At 35.6% G+C, this 13,455-nt stretch overlaps 1 protein-coding gene across 1 annotated transcript in view; it reads left to right on the forward strand.

The window, feature by feature from the left end:
- The window catches only part of GABBR2 (gamma-aminobutyric acid type B receptor subunit 2), a 244,100-nt gene that overhangs the window by 87,897 nt on the left and 142,748 nt on the right, over positions 1 to 13,455 (forward strand). The window contains exon 10 of the mRNA XM_066313731.1: positions 10,415 to 10,522. Coding sequence (XP_066169828.1) covers positions 10,415 to 10,522 — 108 coding nt within the window. The remainder of the gene's footprint in view (positions 1 to 10,414; positions 10,523 to 13,455) is intronic.

Below are 13,455 nucleotides of genomic sequence, written 5' to 3' on the forward strand. Positions count from 1 at the left end.
GTTTTTACAACGTCCTACTCATTAAAACAATTATTTAAAATTTTTTTCCTCCAATTACATTCTCTTAAATGGGATTCTCCTAGATACCATCTCTACATGGCTACCATTCACTGGGGCAATGCACGTTTATCGTATTTAGAAAACTGTGAATTACTGCTAGGAAATTCATAAATATGGGAGGCAAATGCACTTACCTGTTGAATAACCCTTCTCTCTCTCCTCCTCTCATCCAAACATCCACCAAGTGCTGGGTACAGAGTATTCATTTGGCTCCATGTCATGAACATCCCAATCCCATGTGGTCAGTATGCTTAGTGGTTTCATAAGGTCTGCTTACAGATAACCAGTGCTTATAGGATCAGGCCAGGACAAATCTCTCTTCATCATCCGTCTCTCTTGAAATGCATGATTTTGATTACTCATTGTAGCCATAAGAGATTAGTTTAAAACTCCCATTTTATTTCACTGACTGTGGCTTAGTCTTTAAAAAAATACTTACAATTGAGAATGATCATAAAAAGCCATTGAGGTAAGTCATCAGGGTATAACAACTCTATCTCAGACACAGAGAAAGAGCCACATGTCAATGAAGGGAGATGTTTTTTTGGAAAGGAGGTAAAAGTTTTCATTCAAGTTTTATAGGCACATGCGAAGCTATAAAGTGTTTATTAATGTTATCTCCTCTCTAAGCAAAATAATCACCTTCATTGTATTCTGTATTTCAGAACTCATGAGATCTCACCAGAGTAGCAGTATATACACAATAGCCAGTGTACTTAATTGGATATGTCATATATGGTGTCTTTTAAAGTTTCTGACAATTTTTAGCAAACTTATAGGAGATCCTTAAAACTTCTGTGTTTACTAAGATGTTTCTGCCACAGCATGGGGATTTGAAATAAGTGACCTTTAAGGCATCTTAAAATCCAGGCCATTCTATTATTCTATCCTCACAAACTCAGGAAAAATGGTTTCCAAATTGTAGGTTTTACATTCAAATCTGGTTGGTTTGTTTCCTGTAGAAGATGTTGTTTGTAATGCTGTTTGGAGGGTGAAATGCTTTGCAAGATCAGCTCTTTTTTTTTTTTGCTTTTCTACTGTTTATGTCTATGTGTGACATATGCCTAATGCTGTAATATTCCAAGGACACTGAAACATGACCTAGAATTACACCAGTAACATCTAAAGGGTTCAAAGGTTTTATTTGCTAAGTTGTACTACCACTTTCCACTCTGTAAGGCACTGGATGTAGGAGGAGGTGGTCTATAAGTCATTATGCTGAAACATAGAAACCAGTGTTAAATGTAGTTAAGTCAGCAAAGCATTTTCAACATATAGTAAAATAGTTTGATGATTAAAGGTATTATATGTCTTTAAATTTATAAAATGTGGACTTGTGACAGAGTGATAGAGTTCCCAATTGGTTCCTGAACACACTCATTTTTATCTTGGTATGCCCATTTTCTATGGAAAAGTAATCAAGTATATTTCAATACATAATAATTCTATGTTTTCACAGTAAGAACTTGTAATGGCATAATTTAGTTCCATGTCAGAATTAGAAATCAGGTATCATATTTTATAACTCCAATTATATGGAATTAAAATGATCCAGAGCAGTGAGTTCTGAGAAAGTGGTCAGTGTATTATTGAACCATTAGATCCTGTCTTAGTTAATAGCAACTTTATTGGTTGCACAGAACAAGAAAAAGCAATACAATATTTCATTACATGCATATGCATGCCAAAGTACAAATTGTTTCAGAGAGAGAGAATGAGAATGATTTATCTTTGTTTTTAATCTCAGAATCACCATGGTATCATTGGAAAAAAAAAAAAAAAAAAGGGGGAGAATTTAGAAGTAAGGATGTGAAATGAGATGTGATGCCAACTGGAAAAATGCAAGCAAGTGGAAACATATTTGATAGCAGTCATTATATGGAAGAGAGAGACTCAAAATTAGCAATGCTGGTGACATATCCTATGAATAGAGTTTAAGGTGACATGCTAAATAGAGATACTTAAAATAGAGAGAATATTAGATAAGATCATAACGTTTAGACTTCGTGATACATTCCACTGAGAATTTCATGATTTACATTTAAGATGAGTAATGTCTTTCCAAGTTCTAACTGCTATGGAATGTAAGACTACTATGGTCCTGAAGATAACCATAGTCTTCTCTGTTATACATCTTCCTCAAATAAGTAAATCTAATTATTAAGTTGGAGCTGAAGATGTTTTAAGCACTCTATGTTGCTCACACCCATGGTTCCACAAAAAAAGGCCTGTTCATTAGGTATTAGTAGAGTGAACAGCTCTTCTCCTCTGACTTGGTGGTTTTGATGTGTAGCAGGACTTTCTTCTGGGGAGTGTGGTGCACTGGGTCATTGTAGTGATTAGGAAGGGGTAGATGATCCGTCTTGAATAATTGAATATAGGGTTCATGCTTTGATAGGAGATACTTATTCTGCAGACAGAAATTACTTTTCAATATCCTTTACATTCCAAAGTGTTCTGCAAGGGTATCACATAAAATATAAGAGGATTTAAGTGTTGCAATTAACCAAGGCACTAAAATGAAGCCTGCTTTATCTTGCTCATCTCAGTAGTTAGCATAGTCTATATACATTGTCAAAGCCAGGCAGATGTCCTGGGATTTCACATGATCTCACTGAGCCAGGTCAGTGTTTTGACTTGGTAAAAAAAAACCAAAAAACAAAAAACAAAAAACCAACCAACCAACCAACCAAAAAAAAAAAAAAAAAAAAAAAAAGCTTGAAGGAAACACTCTTTGTACAGAAAGAAGAAACCAAACAGTGAGGTAGGATGGAGACATAGAAAGAGAAAAGGAGAGAGTACAGACCACAAGAGACAAGGTCCAGCTCGCTATTACAGTGTGTGTGTGACTACCCAGAATTTGAGTTTTTCTCAGCAAAACATCTTGAGGACATGTGCATTCATGGCAATAGTAGATGTTATAGACCTTATATCTTCTCAAAGGTGCATTTTAAAGTGTGACCTTTAAATGTATCCAGATATTAAGACACATTTAGTGTTTTCAACTAGTATTATTCTTAATTATGGGTCATGAACACTTTTGACTCTATGCCTTGCAACAATGTGAAAGGCAGGGGTTTTTCCTCTTTTACTCTTTTTGGGGGATTTTTTTTTTTAATATTCTTATATCTGCCATGCTGAGAGAACAGCTAGGCAAGGTGGAACTCCACGGTCCACGTTTCACCCTTTCTAGGGAAACCTGGAACCTCTGAAGGGTAGGGATTGCAATGTGATATAAGAGTGGAGAGACATCCTGAAAAACACATTAAACAGGGACTTATAGAACTGTAGTGAGGGACAGGCGGGGAAAGACAGTTTTGAGCTCTTATGGACTCGAGTGAGAGACAGGCAGGGAAAGACAGTTTTGAGCTCTTACAGATTGGGTTCCTAGGGATGGAAGCAGGCTACAGGGGCAGAGGGATGGTTGCGATTTGCTAAAACTCTGGGAGCTGGCTGAGTTCAGCTCTAAAAGGAGGGACTTACCTCTAATAGTACAGCAGGGAGAGAGAGAAGATGTATGAACCTTCTGTCTTTTTATTTATTTCTGCTTTGTCTTTGCTTGTCACTTTGTGTTTTCTCTCTTTAACCAATGTTGAAGCAACAGACTGAAAGGAAAACCTTGTGGGCAGCACCACCACTAAATCTGTGGTTTTCTCTGTGGGCAAGAGGCACTTGGACTAGACTCTCTTGTACCAAATAGCATGTGGCCTTGATATTTGGATAGTAGTTGATGATGTGGTTCTTATTAATGCCCTTATGCACTTCAGACATTCCCCAAAACTCAGGGTTTCTAGTTTGTTTTAGGGGTTTTGTTTTTTTTGGTTTTTGGTTTTTTTTGGTTTTTTTTTTTTTTTGGTGGAGGGGTATGTTTCCTGTCTTTAGACTTTATATTTGCCTAATTCTTGTGCTTGAATTGTTTAGTTTTGGCCAGGAATTTAAAAGAAAATCCAGTAGACAAACACTCAACTTTGAATGAACAAAGGATTTAGACCTCTAATCTATTTCTTTGTCTCTGGAAACCAGAGCTTTTGTTTGTGTGTTTCATCTGGCCCTTTTAATTTTGTGTGTATTCTTCAGTTTATTTCCTACTTAATTGTTTAGCTGTTAATTTTAATCTCCCTTTTCTGTATAATCACTTCTATAATTGTTCTCACTGTGTTTCGGTCAGAGACGGATCTCACTCCTATTAAATTCAACAGCAGTTCTGTTACTGAGCTTAACATGAGCCTGATCAGCTTCTATTTTAGTAAATGACATTTTCTTGAGGGTAAAGAAAAAAGAGTACAGACAAAAGTTATAAGGCTCAATAGATCCTAGAAACAAAATTATGTCATATACTGAAGCAAATACACCACAACCTTGCCAGAGATTTATTTAGGTAATATTTTTAGAATGTTTTCCTCTCCTACAGTAGAAACAGCAGACAGTTTTTAAAGCCCCCTTACAGAAACAGGAGAAATGATAACATCTTTTACACTACCCATAGATTAACTCTGAAAAATGATCTAAAGGATATGAAGAAATCACTACAGGAGATCTCACAGCATGTGATGAACCTCTGTATTTAATTTATGTGAAAACAGCAGGATTCAATTCTCTAACATTATTGCCACTTACGTTTTACAGGAGCTGGTGCCATACAAATTCTTAAAAATTTGTCAAAAATGTCTGATATAAATGAGAAAAGTATAATTCAAAAGGATGAACTCATTCTTTGGGGTCTGCTTGTGCTCACACTCTCAATTTTGCCTTCGTTAATAGAAGCAGGGCCATAACCCAGGGAAAACTTGTTGAGATGAAACATTTTTTTTCATAGTAATTATCCATGATGTCCCCAGTTTCCAAGAAAATAGAAGGTGCTTAATTTCCTGCATACTACACAGAAATCAATGCAATTGTCCACTTAAAGACAATTGTGCTCTCCAGGGCTAAATGCACAGCATGGTTTATTCTCACATTTGTTCCTTTTAAGTACCTAAATCTAGTACTGAGATGCCACCAAGCTGCTCAGCAGCAATGTTCAGCTGCAGCCTAACCTTGTGGGCACTGCAGCTTCTCCCCAGGATGTGTATAGAACTGACTCATTACTGATATTCCTTAAGTGAATCAGTCCGAGTCTCATAAACAAATCTGGAGAGTGGAGGGTCAAGTCCTACAAAAGAAAGATTTTTCAGGTTTTATTATAAAAAAATTGAGGTGGGGAAAAGTATGTTTGCAAGAATCTTAAACCTGAGAGATTCTGCTGCAGAAGCACAATCTAAATGTTTCACTAACTGAGGGAGTTCTTAAAGAACCAAGACGTTTCACTATCCCATTCAAATATTTGTTATTTTAAACAAATAAAATCACCTAGAGAAGTGATAAGAAGTTTGAAGCTTTTAACACGACACATGAAGGTTCTTTGAGCTGATACCTGGGTTTCTTTATTCATCACTGTGAGTCTTTAATCCCATCTTCTTTTTTCACTTGAGACTGGCAAACTGGATTAACATAGCATTAACAAAGTTGCCATATGAAAAAACAAGAGTGTGTAGTGTATTCAGTTCAGGTGGTTATATTTTTTGTTTTCAATTTGACAAAGCAGTAAAATGCATCACTTCCTTCATCAACTACACTTGAAATTGCTATTACCATTTTCATGAACTCAAGACCTTCTCAGGCATTTGTTGCCAGATTTTAACTGTGTGGTCTTCTGAATGCATAGGCAGTGCTGGTCAAATAAAGGAAAATAGTGGAACTTCTTGAAAAATGAGTTTTAACTTTTCATGAATTCAGTTGATTTTCCAAGGTAACCTAATTTTATAATTTTATATAGAAATGTAATTATACGAAAATAAAATATATAAAATTAATTCAAATAATATTGTTGTTTATCTGAAAGTTAGCAGCACCTAAAATGTTGTATTTATTTGTAAGCTTCATTCTTAGAATATATAAACAGAGATTTTTAATTCTTTATTCAGTGTTTCTGGCACTTTTGCCACTTAATAATTTCCCCTTACTAACTCATTCTTCTCAATAAGATGGCTTCTTTTATTAATAATGAGTGGTGATATCAGGTAACTTTTATGTCTGTTACACAGATTTATAATTAGGAACCACTTTACCATTCCCATAATGAGATGATGAGAGAGGCTCAGATTTGTGTGAAGATATCAAATAGCAGCAGATATAGACTAGCCAGCTAAAGCTCAAGGTTGAGAGGAAAAAGGATTGAATTTAAAGTAATTTTACATAAGATTCTTAACCTATCTGTGCTTATTATGTGGCATAAATATTGTCTTCCTTGAAAAAATAAAAGATGTTTAGCACCTTATGGATAGGTTAAAAACAGAGAGGGTTTACTGCCAAAGGAAAATAAAAAGTAATGCTCCTACGAGATGTGAGGAGCATCTTGTTCATAGGTGCAGTGACTCTTTAGCTGAAACTTACACTATTTCTTTAAAGTTTAGTATTTGAGGAAGGTAGGGTGTGGTTTTTTTTAAATAACAATCATATCTGTTTCCAGTCAGGAACATTATAGAAAAGATCTCTTTCTTTGTGGAGATACTTCCAGTGTTTATTTTTTGTCAACTGTGCTATCCACCAGGTAAATGTTTTCTATTTTATTTTAGTTATCACAGTTAATGCACTGTAAGAGCTTCTATCAAGTCATTTATAAAAAGTAAAAATTCCCAGACATAGGAAAAACCCAGTCATAGGAAACTCTGTTTTACTATCTGTGTAGGAATACTTGATTGTTGCATACCAAATTATATAATTTCCTTTGACACTTGTATGCTGTCTTTGAATTATAGAAAACAAAATATTTGTAGGACATATTCAAATAGTCAATACCTCTTATTAAAAAAAAAAAAAAAGAAAGAAAAAAAAAGGAACCAAGCCATATAAGCAGAAAGTATACCCTAAAATAATTGAACGCATCAAGAATTTTGTAATGACTTAACCATTTAAGAAAAAAAGAAAGATTCTTTTCAGGTCTTGTGTCTAGTTAGGAACAGGTATTTGAATGCAAGTTGTTGTCTGCTAAAGAGACATTTTTTTTCTGCTTGTTTGGTGGGTACTGAGGGAAGGGTGGTTTTCTTCAGCTTCTGGTGAAACACATCATTAGAAATTTCCAACAGGAGAAAATTACTTATCAATTGTGTAACATCATGGTCATGCTGTTCAATTACTGATATTTTTATCATGTTCTTTCAAATGAGTAGGATATGGAGGTATAATACATTTAAGAATATAAATGAGCAGATAGAAGAATTTCAGAGACTTCTGCTGTTTTCTAAATTTTTCATTTTGCCAGCTGCATTAATGAATTATAGCAGAAAAATTTGAGGTCATTTTCTTCAAAATTAAAAATTTATTTTCATCTGAAACTTACTATCTCTTTCTTAGCAACAATGATCTCATTTTGACAAAATCCTGGAATATTTAAGCTAGAATATTTTCAATACAGACAGTAACTATGTTATTCTAATATGCACAATCCCAGTCAGGAATACATAAAAGTTTTTTTAATCAAACATGCTAGAAATGACATTTTTCTGAATATTGAGTTAGAAACATATTATGAGTATAATTGAATTTATTAGTATTCCCAAGAGACAATTACTGTTTCAGTGAGAACAAAACAGAGTCTTATTAGAGACACGAAAATACCATGTATCTGTTTGCCAAATATACCACTAAGCTGTACACAAAAGAGCTGAGTACTTATTAATAGCAGTAAAAGGATTGAATGCTAAGTATGGTTATTGATGTGAAGTCAAAAAAACTGTAACTGGTTAGTATGAACATGATTATGTGAAAAGTATTTTTTAAATCCCTCAGAGTTGTTCTAACTGTGGTTTTACTGGAGCATAATGCAGGAGAGTGGTTAATAAGCAAAGACTTGAAAAATATTGAAGTTAAAAATACTTTGCTGGCCTAAATATCTATTCCTTTTTTCTATTTTTTTGTTTGTTTAGGGGTTTCTTTTTCAATATCACATTCAAGACTGCCACAAAGTGGTAAAATTCCCATGGTTTTACGCTAATCACAGTTGTTTTACTGGTTATATTAATTGCAAGCAGCAATGAGTCAACTTTACATTCAGGGTCATTATCAGCAATGCAATAGATAAACCACAACATTAAATGCCACTAAGCCATTAATATATACATACAAATATCTGAACTGTTTTCTATACACGATCACAACATTTTCTAATATTAAGACTCATGGTAATGTGTGTACTTTTCATAAACTCCTAGAATGGCTGGGGTCAGAAATGTACCTTAAATATCATCTAGTTCCAAATTCCGTGGCCATGGTCAATGATGCCACTCATTAGACCAGGTTGCTCAAAGCCAAATCCAACCTGGGCTTGAACACTTCCAGAGATGGGACATCCATGACTTTGGGCAACCTGTTCTAGTGCCTCACAGCTCTCATAGTGAAGAACCACTTTTCTCTTACTAATTGACCATTTTGGACCACATTTGTCTTATTTATTTATTTATTTCAAGGAACTGCAGTAATTTTATTGTTTTATCAATAGTTTTTTAAGGAGTATATATTTTTTCTCTTTTCCCTGCCTTTTTACCTAGTCACTAAACACTTAAAAATCAGAGATTGTTTTCCACAAAAAATTTGTGTAAAAAGATCATGTTTTGTGTACAAAAATGGAAATTCTGGAAAAATTTGGAAAGTAAAAAAATAGATGACATGTATTTAGATATGAAACATTTAGATTATTCCTAAGGTTCATCTTAGATGTCAAGTTTCAAATTTCACTAGAACACCTAGTAAGTAGGTGGTATTTCACATCAATATGCATATCCTGAAATTGCAAATTAAAAATCCCAAACTCTCCAGAAGTTAGATGTGAAACTGGGCTGGTTTCTAATGAAAAGCATTGCCTTTAGGTTCTCTAAAGAACATTTCTCAGATGCTTTCTTAGAACATCCTAGTTTCTGTAAATCAAATTGGTCTTTTATATCACAAAACAAGTTTTCTAGCCAAGCATGCATGGTCAACATGGCCAAAAGAAGGCTGGTGTTGCTTTTTTCTGGCTTTCCTTTCCCTGTATTTAGCTGTTGTCTCTCCCTCAGTTTTTTCATCTGCAAGGTAGAGTACTTTGGTTTTTTGCTTCTTTGTTCAATTTTGTTTCCTTCTTATGGACTAGTGCATGTGGAGTCTCTAGGAGGAGATTAATCCTCCTCCTTGTGGTTTCTCAGGCTCTCGGGTTCAACTATTGGCTTCCAGCTCCATGCTGTACCTCTCAAATGGTCTTCTACCCGCTATGCTTTGTAGTCTCTGATCCATCTTTGGGAAGAAAATGGCCTGTTCAGGGGAAAAAAAGCTTTCAAACAGCCCAACCTGAGAGGCAGTGAAAACAGAAACTTCCAAGGAATTAGAGAGGGCTGTGCAGAGCTTACTGCAACTCTGAAGGTCACTGTCCTAGCTCAAGCAAAGCCCAAAAGCAAGGGCCTGTATACAAGAGGTTATGGGCAGGGAAGGAATTGCTGAAAAAGCTTTTTTAATCTGTTCTGTCCTTCTTGGTGAATTTGAAGATTTTCTATTAAGAAGAAAAATAATTTAAAAAAAAACCCGCTTAGTTTCTTTTTTACACTAAAGACATAAATTCTATTTTAGTTTTAAAATCTTCTGTTTTGTATGTGTCAAAGCTGTGGCCAGCTCAGGACCTATTACACCACTGCTCTCTGCAAGCTCACCACCTCCTTTTTCTTAGGCCACATTTGAAGGTATTATCATTTACTGAAGTATTGTTCCTGAGGCTTGCCAACCAAAACTATGTTCCTGTTTTGTCATTTTCTCTCATAAGATAATTTAAAATATGTTGTTCTTATCTTTCCAGAATGCTCAGGTTTTTCACTGCATGATGTGTATCTCACATAGTACAATCTATTCTTATTTAGTCTGAATTACATCTCTATTCCTCTGTTCATTTCTGCTCAAAATGTTGTTGTTAATATTAGCTCCCTGAGTGCTTTTTTTAGTCTGTCTCTTGAGTTTTTCCTCTGGTTCTTTCCTGTATCTGAAAAGAATACAATTAAAAAAAAAAAAAAAAAAAAAAAAAAAAGGCAGACTATTTTAAGAGATCTATGGGTTTATATCTGAAAGAGATAGATAGTTAATTCAGCATCCAGGTTTGTTTTAGTTGAGGACAGAATGGACAGATGAGTAAAAAAGCAAGTAAGAAGTGAATGAGAAATTACTAAATACTAAGTTTTGTGAAGTTCTTTAGATTATTTTATCTCAGGGTCTTGACAAAAAAAGTTGTCTGAAATTATGATATCTAAGTAACTTTGTTTTGTTTTGTTTTGTTTTGTTTTTATTGTACATACTTTTTTAGGTCCGAACATGGATTCTTACAGTGGGATACACAACTGCATTTGGAGCAATGTTTGCAAAAACGTGGAGAGTCCATGCAATTTTCAAAAATGTAAAAATGAAGAAGAAGGTGAGGGGAAATAAACTCTTTTCTTGTTGACTGGTTAATACAATTTTCTAGTTGTTTTCATACCTCTCCTCAATGGCTGTAGCTGTGTTGACTGTTCATGTGTCATATCCAAAGATCCTGAATAGTTTGATATTGGGTCGTTTTGGTTTCTTGTTTAGTCTCTGAGAGCTGGGGTTAAGCATCAGCCCTTCAGTCTTTATAGTAAGAGGTGGACAGTGGAGTTGGCTGTAAAATGTTGAGCGCTGTCTAAATGCCAATGCACCCACTAGAATGATTTGCTCCTTTTCTGCTGTGAGATAGGATTAGGAGAAGAGCAAAGCAGGCTCAAAACTTCAAAGGGTATAAAGAACACTTTATTAACAGAGCTGAAAGAAAAGGAAAAAATAATCAGACTAAAACCTTCAGAACACTTATCCTACCCCCACAAGCTTCTTTTGTTTCCCACTGCCAACATGTAGAGACAAAACTTAGGTCAGTTGACCACCTCTAAAATTGTCTTTCATCAGTTCTCTTAGGGAGAGGAGTCTCTTTTGCCATGTCATGGGGACATCTCTGAAGGAAAACAGTTCTCTAGTGACTTCAATTCTCATGAATGGCAGCCACCTGGAAATCTCCCATCTCATGCAGCCTTCTCACAGCTGTGTTCATGGGCTGTGTCAAACTCATGGGGTACCATTTTAAAGATGAGCAGTTCAAAGCAAAGTTTCTATTCATCTATCTCGGAGATCATCTCTGGAAACAGAGATCTTCTTCTTCTTTCCCTGGGGGCAAAGGGTCTTCATCACTCTCATCTCTCTCTCTCTCTCTGTTTAAGCTTCTCCTGAGATCATAGCTACTTCAACATTTACTTGCTTCAGCACAAATGCCTTTGCTTATATCTGCAATTTAAAGACTCCATTTCTTCATACTTTTTTCATTAATTAAAGGGATATTCCTGTATATCAAGTCCATCACCTTGGCCTTAAAAAGAATTTCAGCCTAAGAGTAAGGCATCTGCTCATTCTCCTCCCATCTGGGACTTGACTCCTCCTTCACTGACCTTGGTGTCTTCATGTTTCTCTGCATGTCTTCACTCTGTCCTTTCCTCTCACTTGAGAGAGAATCAAGGTTCTGCAAGTTTCATCTGTGCAGTGAAAGAGTCAATGTCTTGCCTGGGGCCATGATGGTCGGCGCTAGCCGAAGCAGCCACAGTGATAGATTCAGGCCACTCTGGGGATGTGCTAGGATCATAGGGCCCCCTGGGCCACTCTGGCCACATGGCCGGTGTCAGGCCCGTACTGTGTTTAATTCCAACCATGCAGGTCGGCATGGCCCTGCTGGAGGAGCAGAGGGAACTGGCGCGGCGGCAAGATGTTAACAGCCGCTGGGGCCAGGCTGGCCTGTTACCTGTTCCCAGGCTGGAAGAGGAAGAGAGCTTTCCTGATGTTTGTTAGTTATTAATGTGTGTGTTCACAGAGGCATGTTCAGCTTTCTAGTGGTTTAACAAGGTGTCAATATTCAAAGCTAGTCACTGATTGGTTTTGTCAGGTATGGAGGCAACTGTTAGCAGCTTCTCTTAGAAAAATCATTTCCATGGGTGGCTTCTTCCCTCCTCACTAAATGTCAATCAGTGCAAAACCAGCACAAATGTCAAAGTGAATTTGGATCTCTGCTCCCTCTTAGTATGTTGCGTCAGCATCCAGAGGTCTCCTTCTGATAGATTCATTCAATGAAATGTTTTCTGATTATGTCTGAGACCTGGGTATTACCTGCGGGTGTCTCACGGATTGGTAGGAGGCAAGAAAAAGTGCTGCTTATAGCTTCCAATTTCTGAATATCATTGAAATTCCATAAGTTTACTCTAAGAGTGATCAGAATTGTACCACAATAGTCGTCTCTGTCATTTTTGGTACAGCACATTTTCTGTAAAGGATTAGGTTCAGCTTAAGAGTAGTGCAGCTTTTCATTATATTTTTTCCATTAAGCTTCTTTTCATACATAAAGTACTTTTTATCAGATGATTTTATTAAAAAATTGGAAAAACACTGAATAGAAAACATTCCTGGTAAAAACATTAGGAGAAATGTGCATGAAACAGAAAAACAAAATTAATATTTTTATAGAGTAAGCAGAAGTGCCAAGTGCATTTCCTATGTGCATTTGAATAGTTTTATTCTAATAACCAATAAATGGTTATATATTACCAAATTAAGTTGAACAATGTTCCAAGACCTTGTCAGATTCCTCTGTTTTCCCCTATGTATGGTCATAAAAGAGCTCTGTTGTTTTTGGGTGGTTTGTTTTTTGGTTTTTTTTTGTTAGCATTATGTTATTTTTCTACAATTGCAATATGTAGGGAGTCTCTCACAATGGGATGCATCATTCCCTTAAAAGGAATGGAGTTTAGAGAAGGAGAGAGTTAACTCAGTTTCTAAGAGGATTTCTGTCTGAGGTTATTAAGGAATTACATGCTGTGTCTGGAACTGGATCTACTACTCTGGCACCACAACGATACAACCACCTAGTACTTCCCCCTCCTATTCAGTCATGTCTGCTTTGCTCTATTTCATTATCATTAATTGTAAAAAAAATAATGTTGAGTAAATACAGAATATCTTGAAACTGACTAAAATTATAAAAATTTCTATACCAAAACCAGGATACTCTGGGTGGAGTGAAACAGAAACCCCTCTTTTTGCACATGTGCAAAGAGCCCGTTGTAACATATCAGTTTATACTATGAGAGTCTTTTTTTTTTTTTTTTTTTTTTTTTTTTTCTTTTTTTTCAAGGACCTTACACTTCCTATATTAAAGTTTTTTAACAAAGATGAGCCAGGATTTTACCATCCTGAGAAATGATATTTTACCTTGCAGATATGTTTTCACTTATATTGGTACAAAGCTTTTTAAATTAGTGAAGTTACATAAGACAAGACAGTCTAACACACAAAATC

The sequence above is a fragment of the Sylvia atricapilla genome, chromosome 1 (assembly GCF_009819655.1).
Source record: "Sylvia atricapilla isolate bSylAtr1 chromosome 1, bSylAtr1.pri, whole genome shotgun sequence".
NCBI classification, from domain to species: Eukaryota; Metazoa; Chordata; class Aves; order Passeriformes; family Sylviidae; genus Sylvia; species Sylvia atricapilla.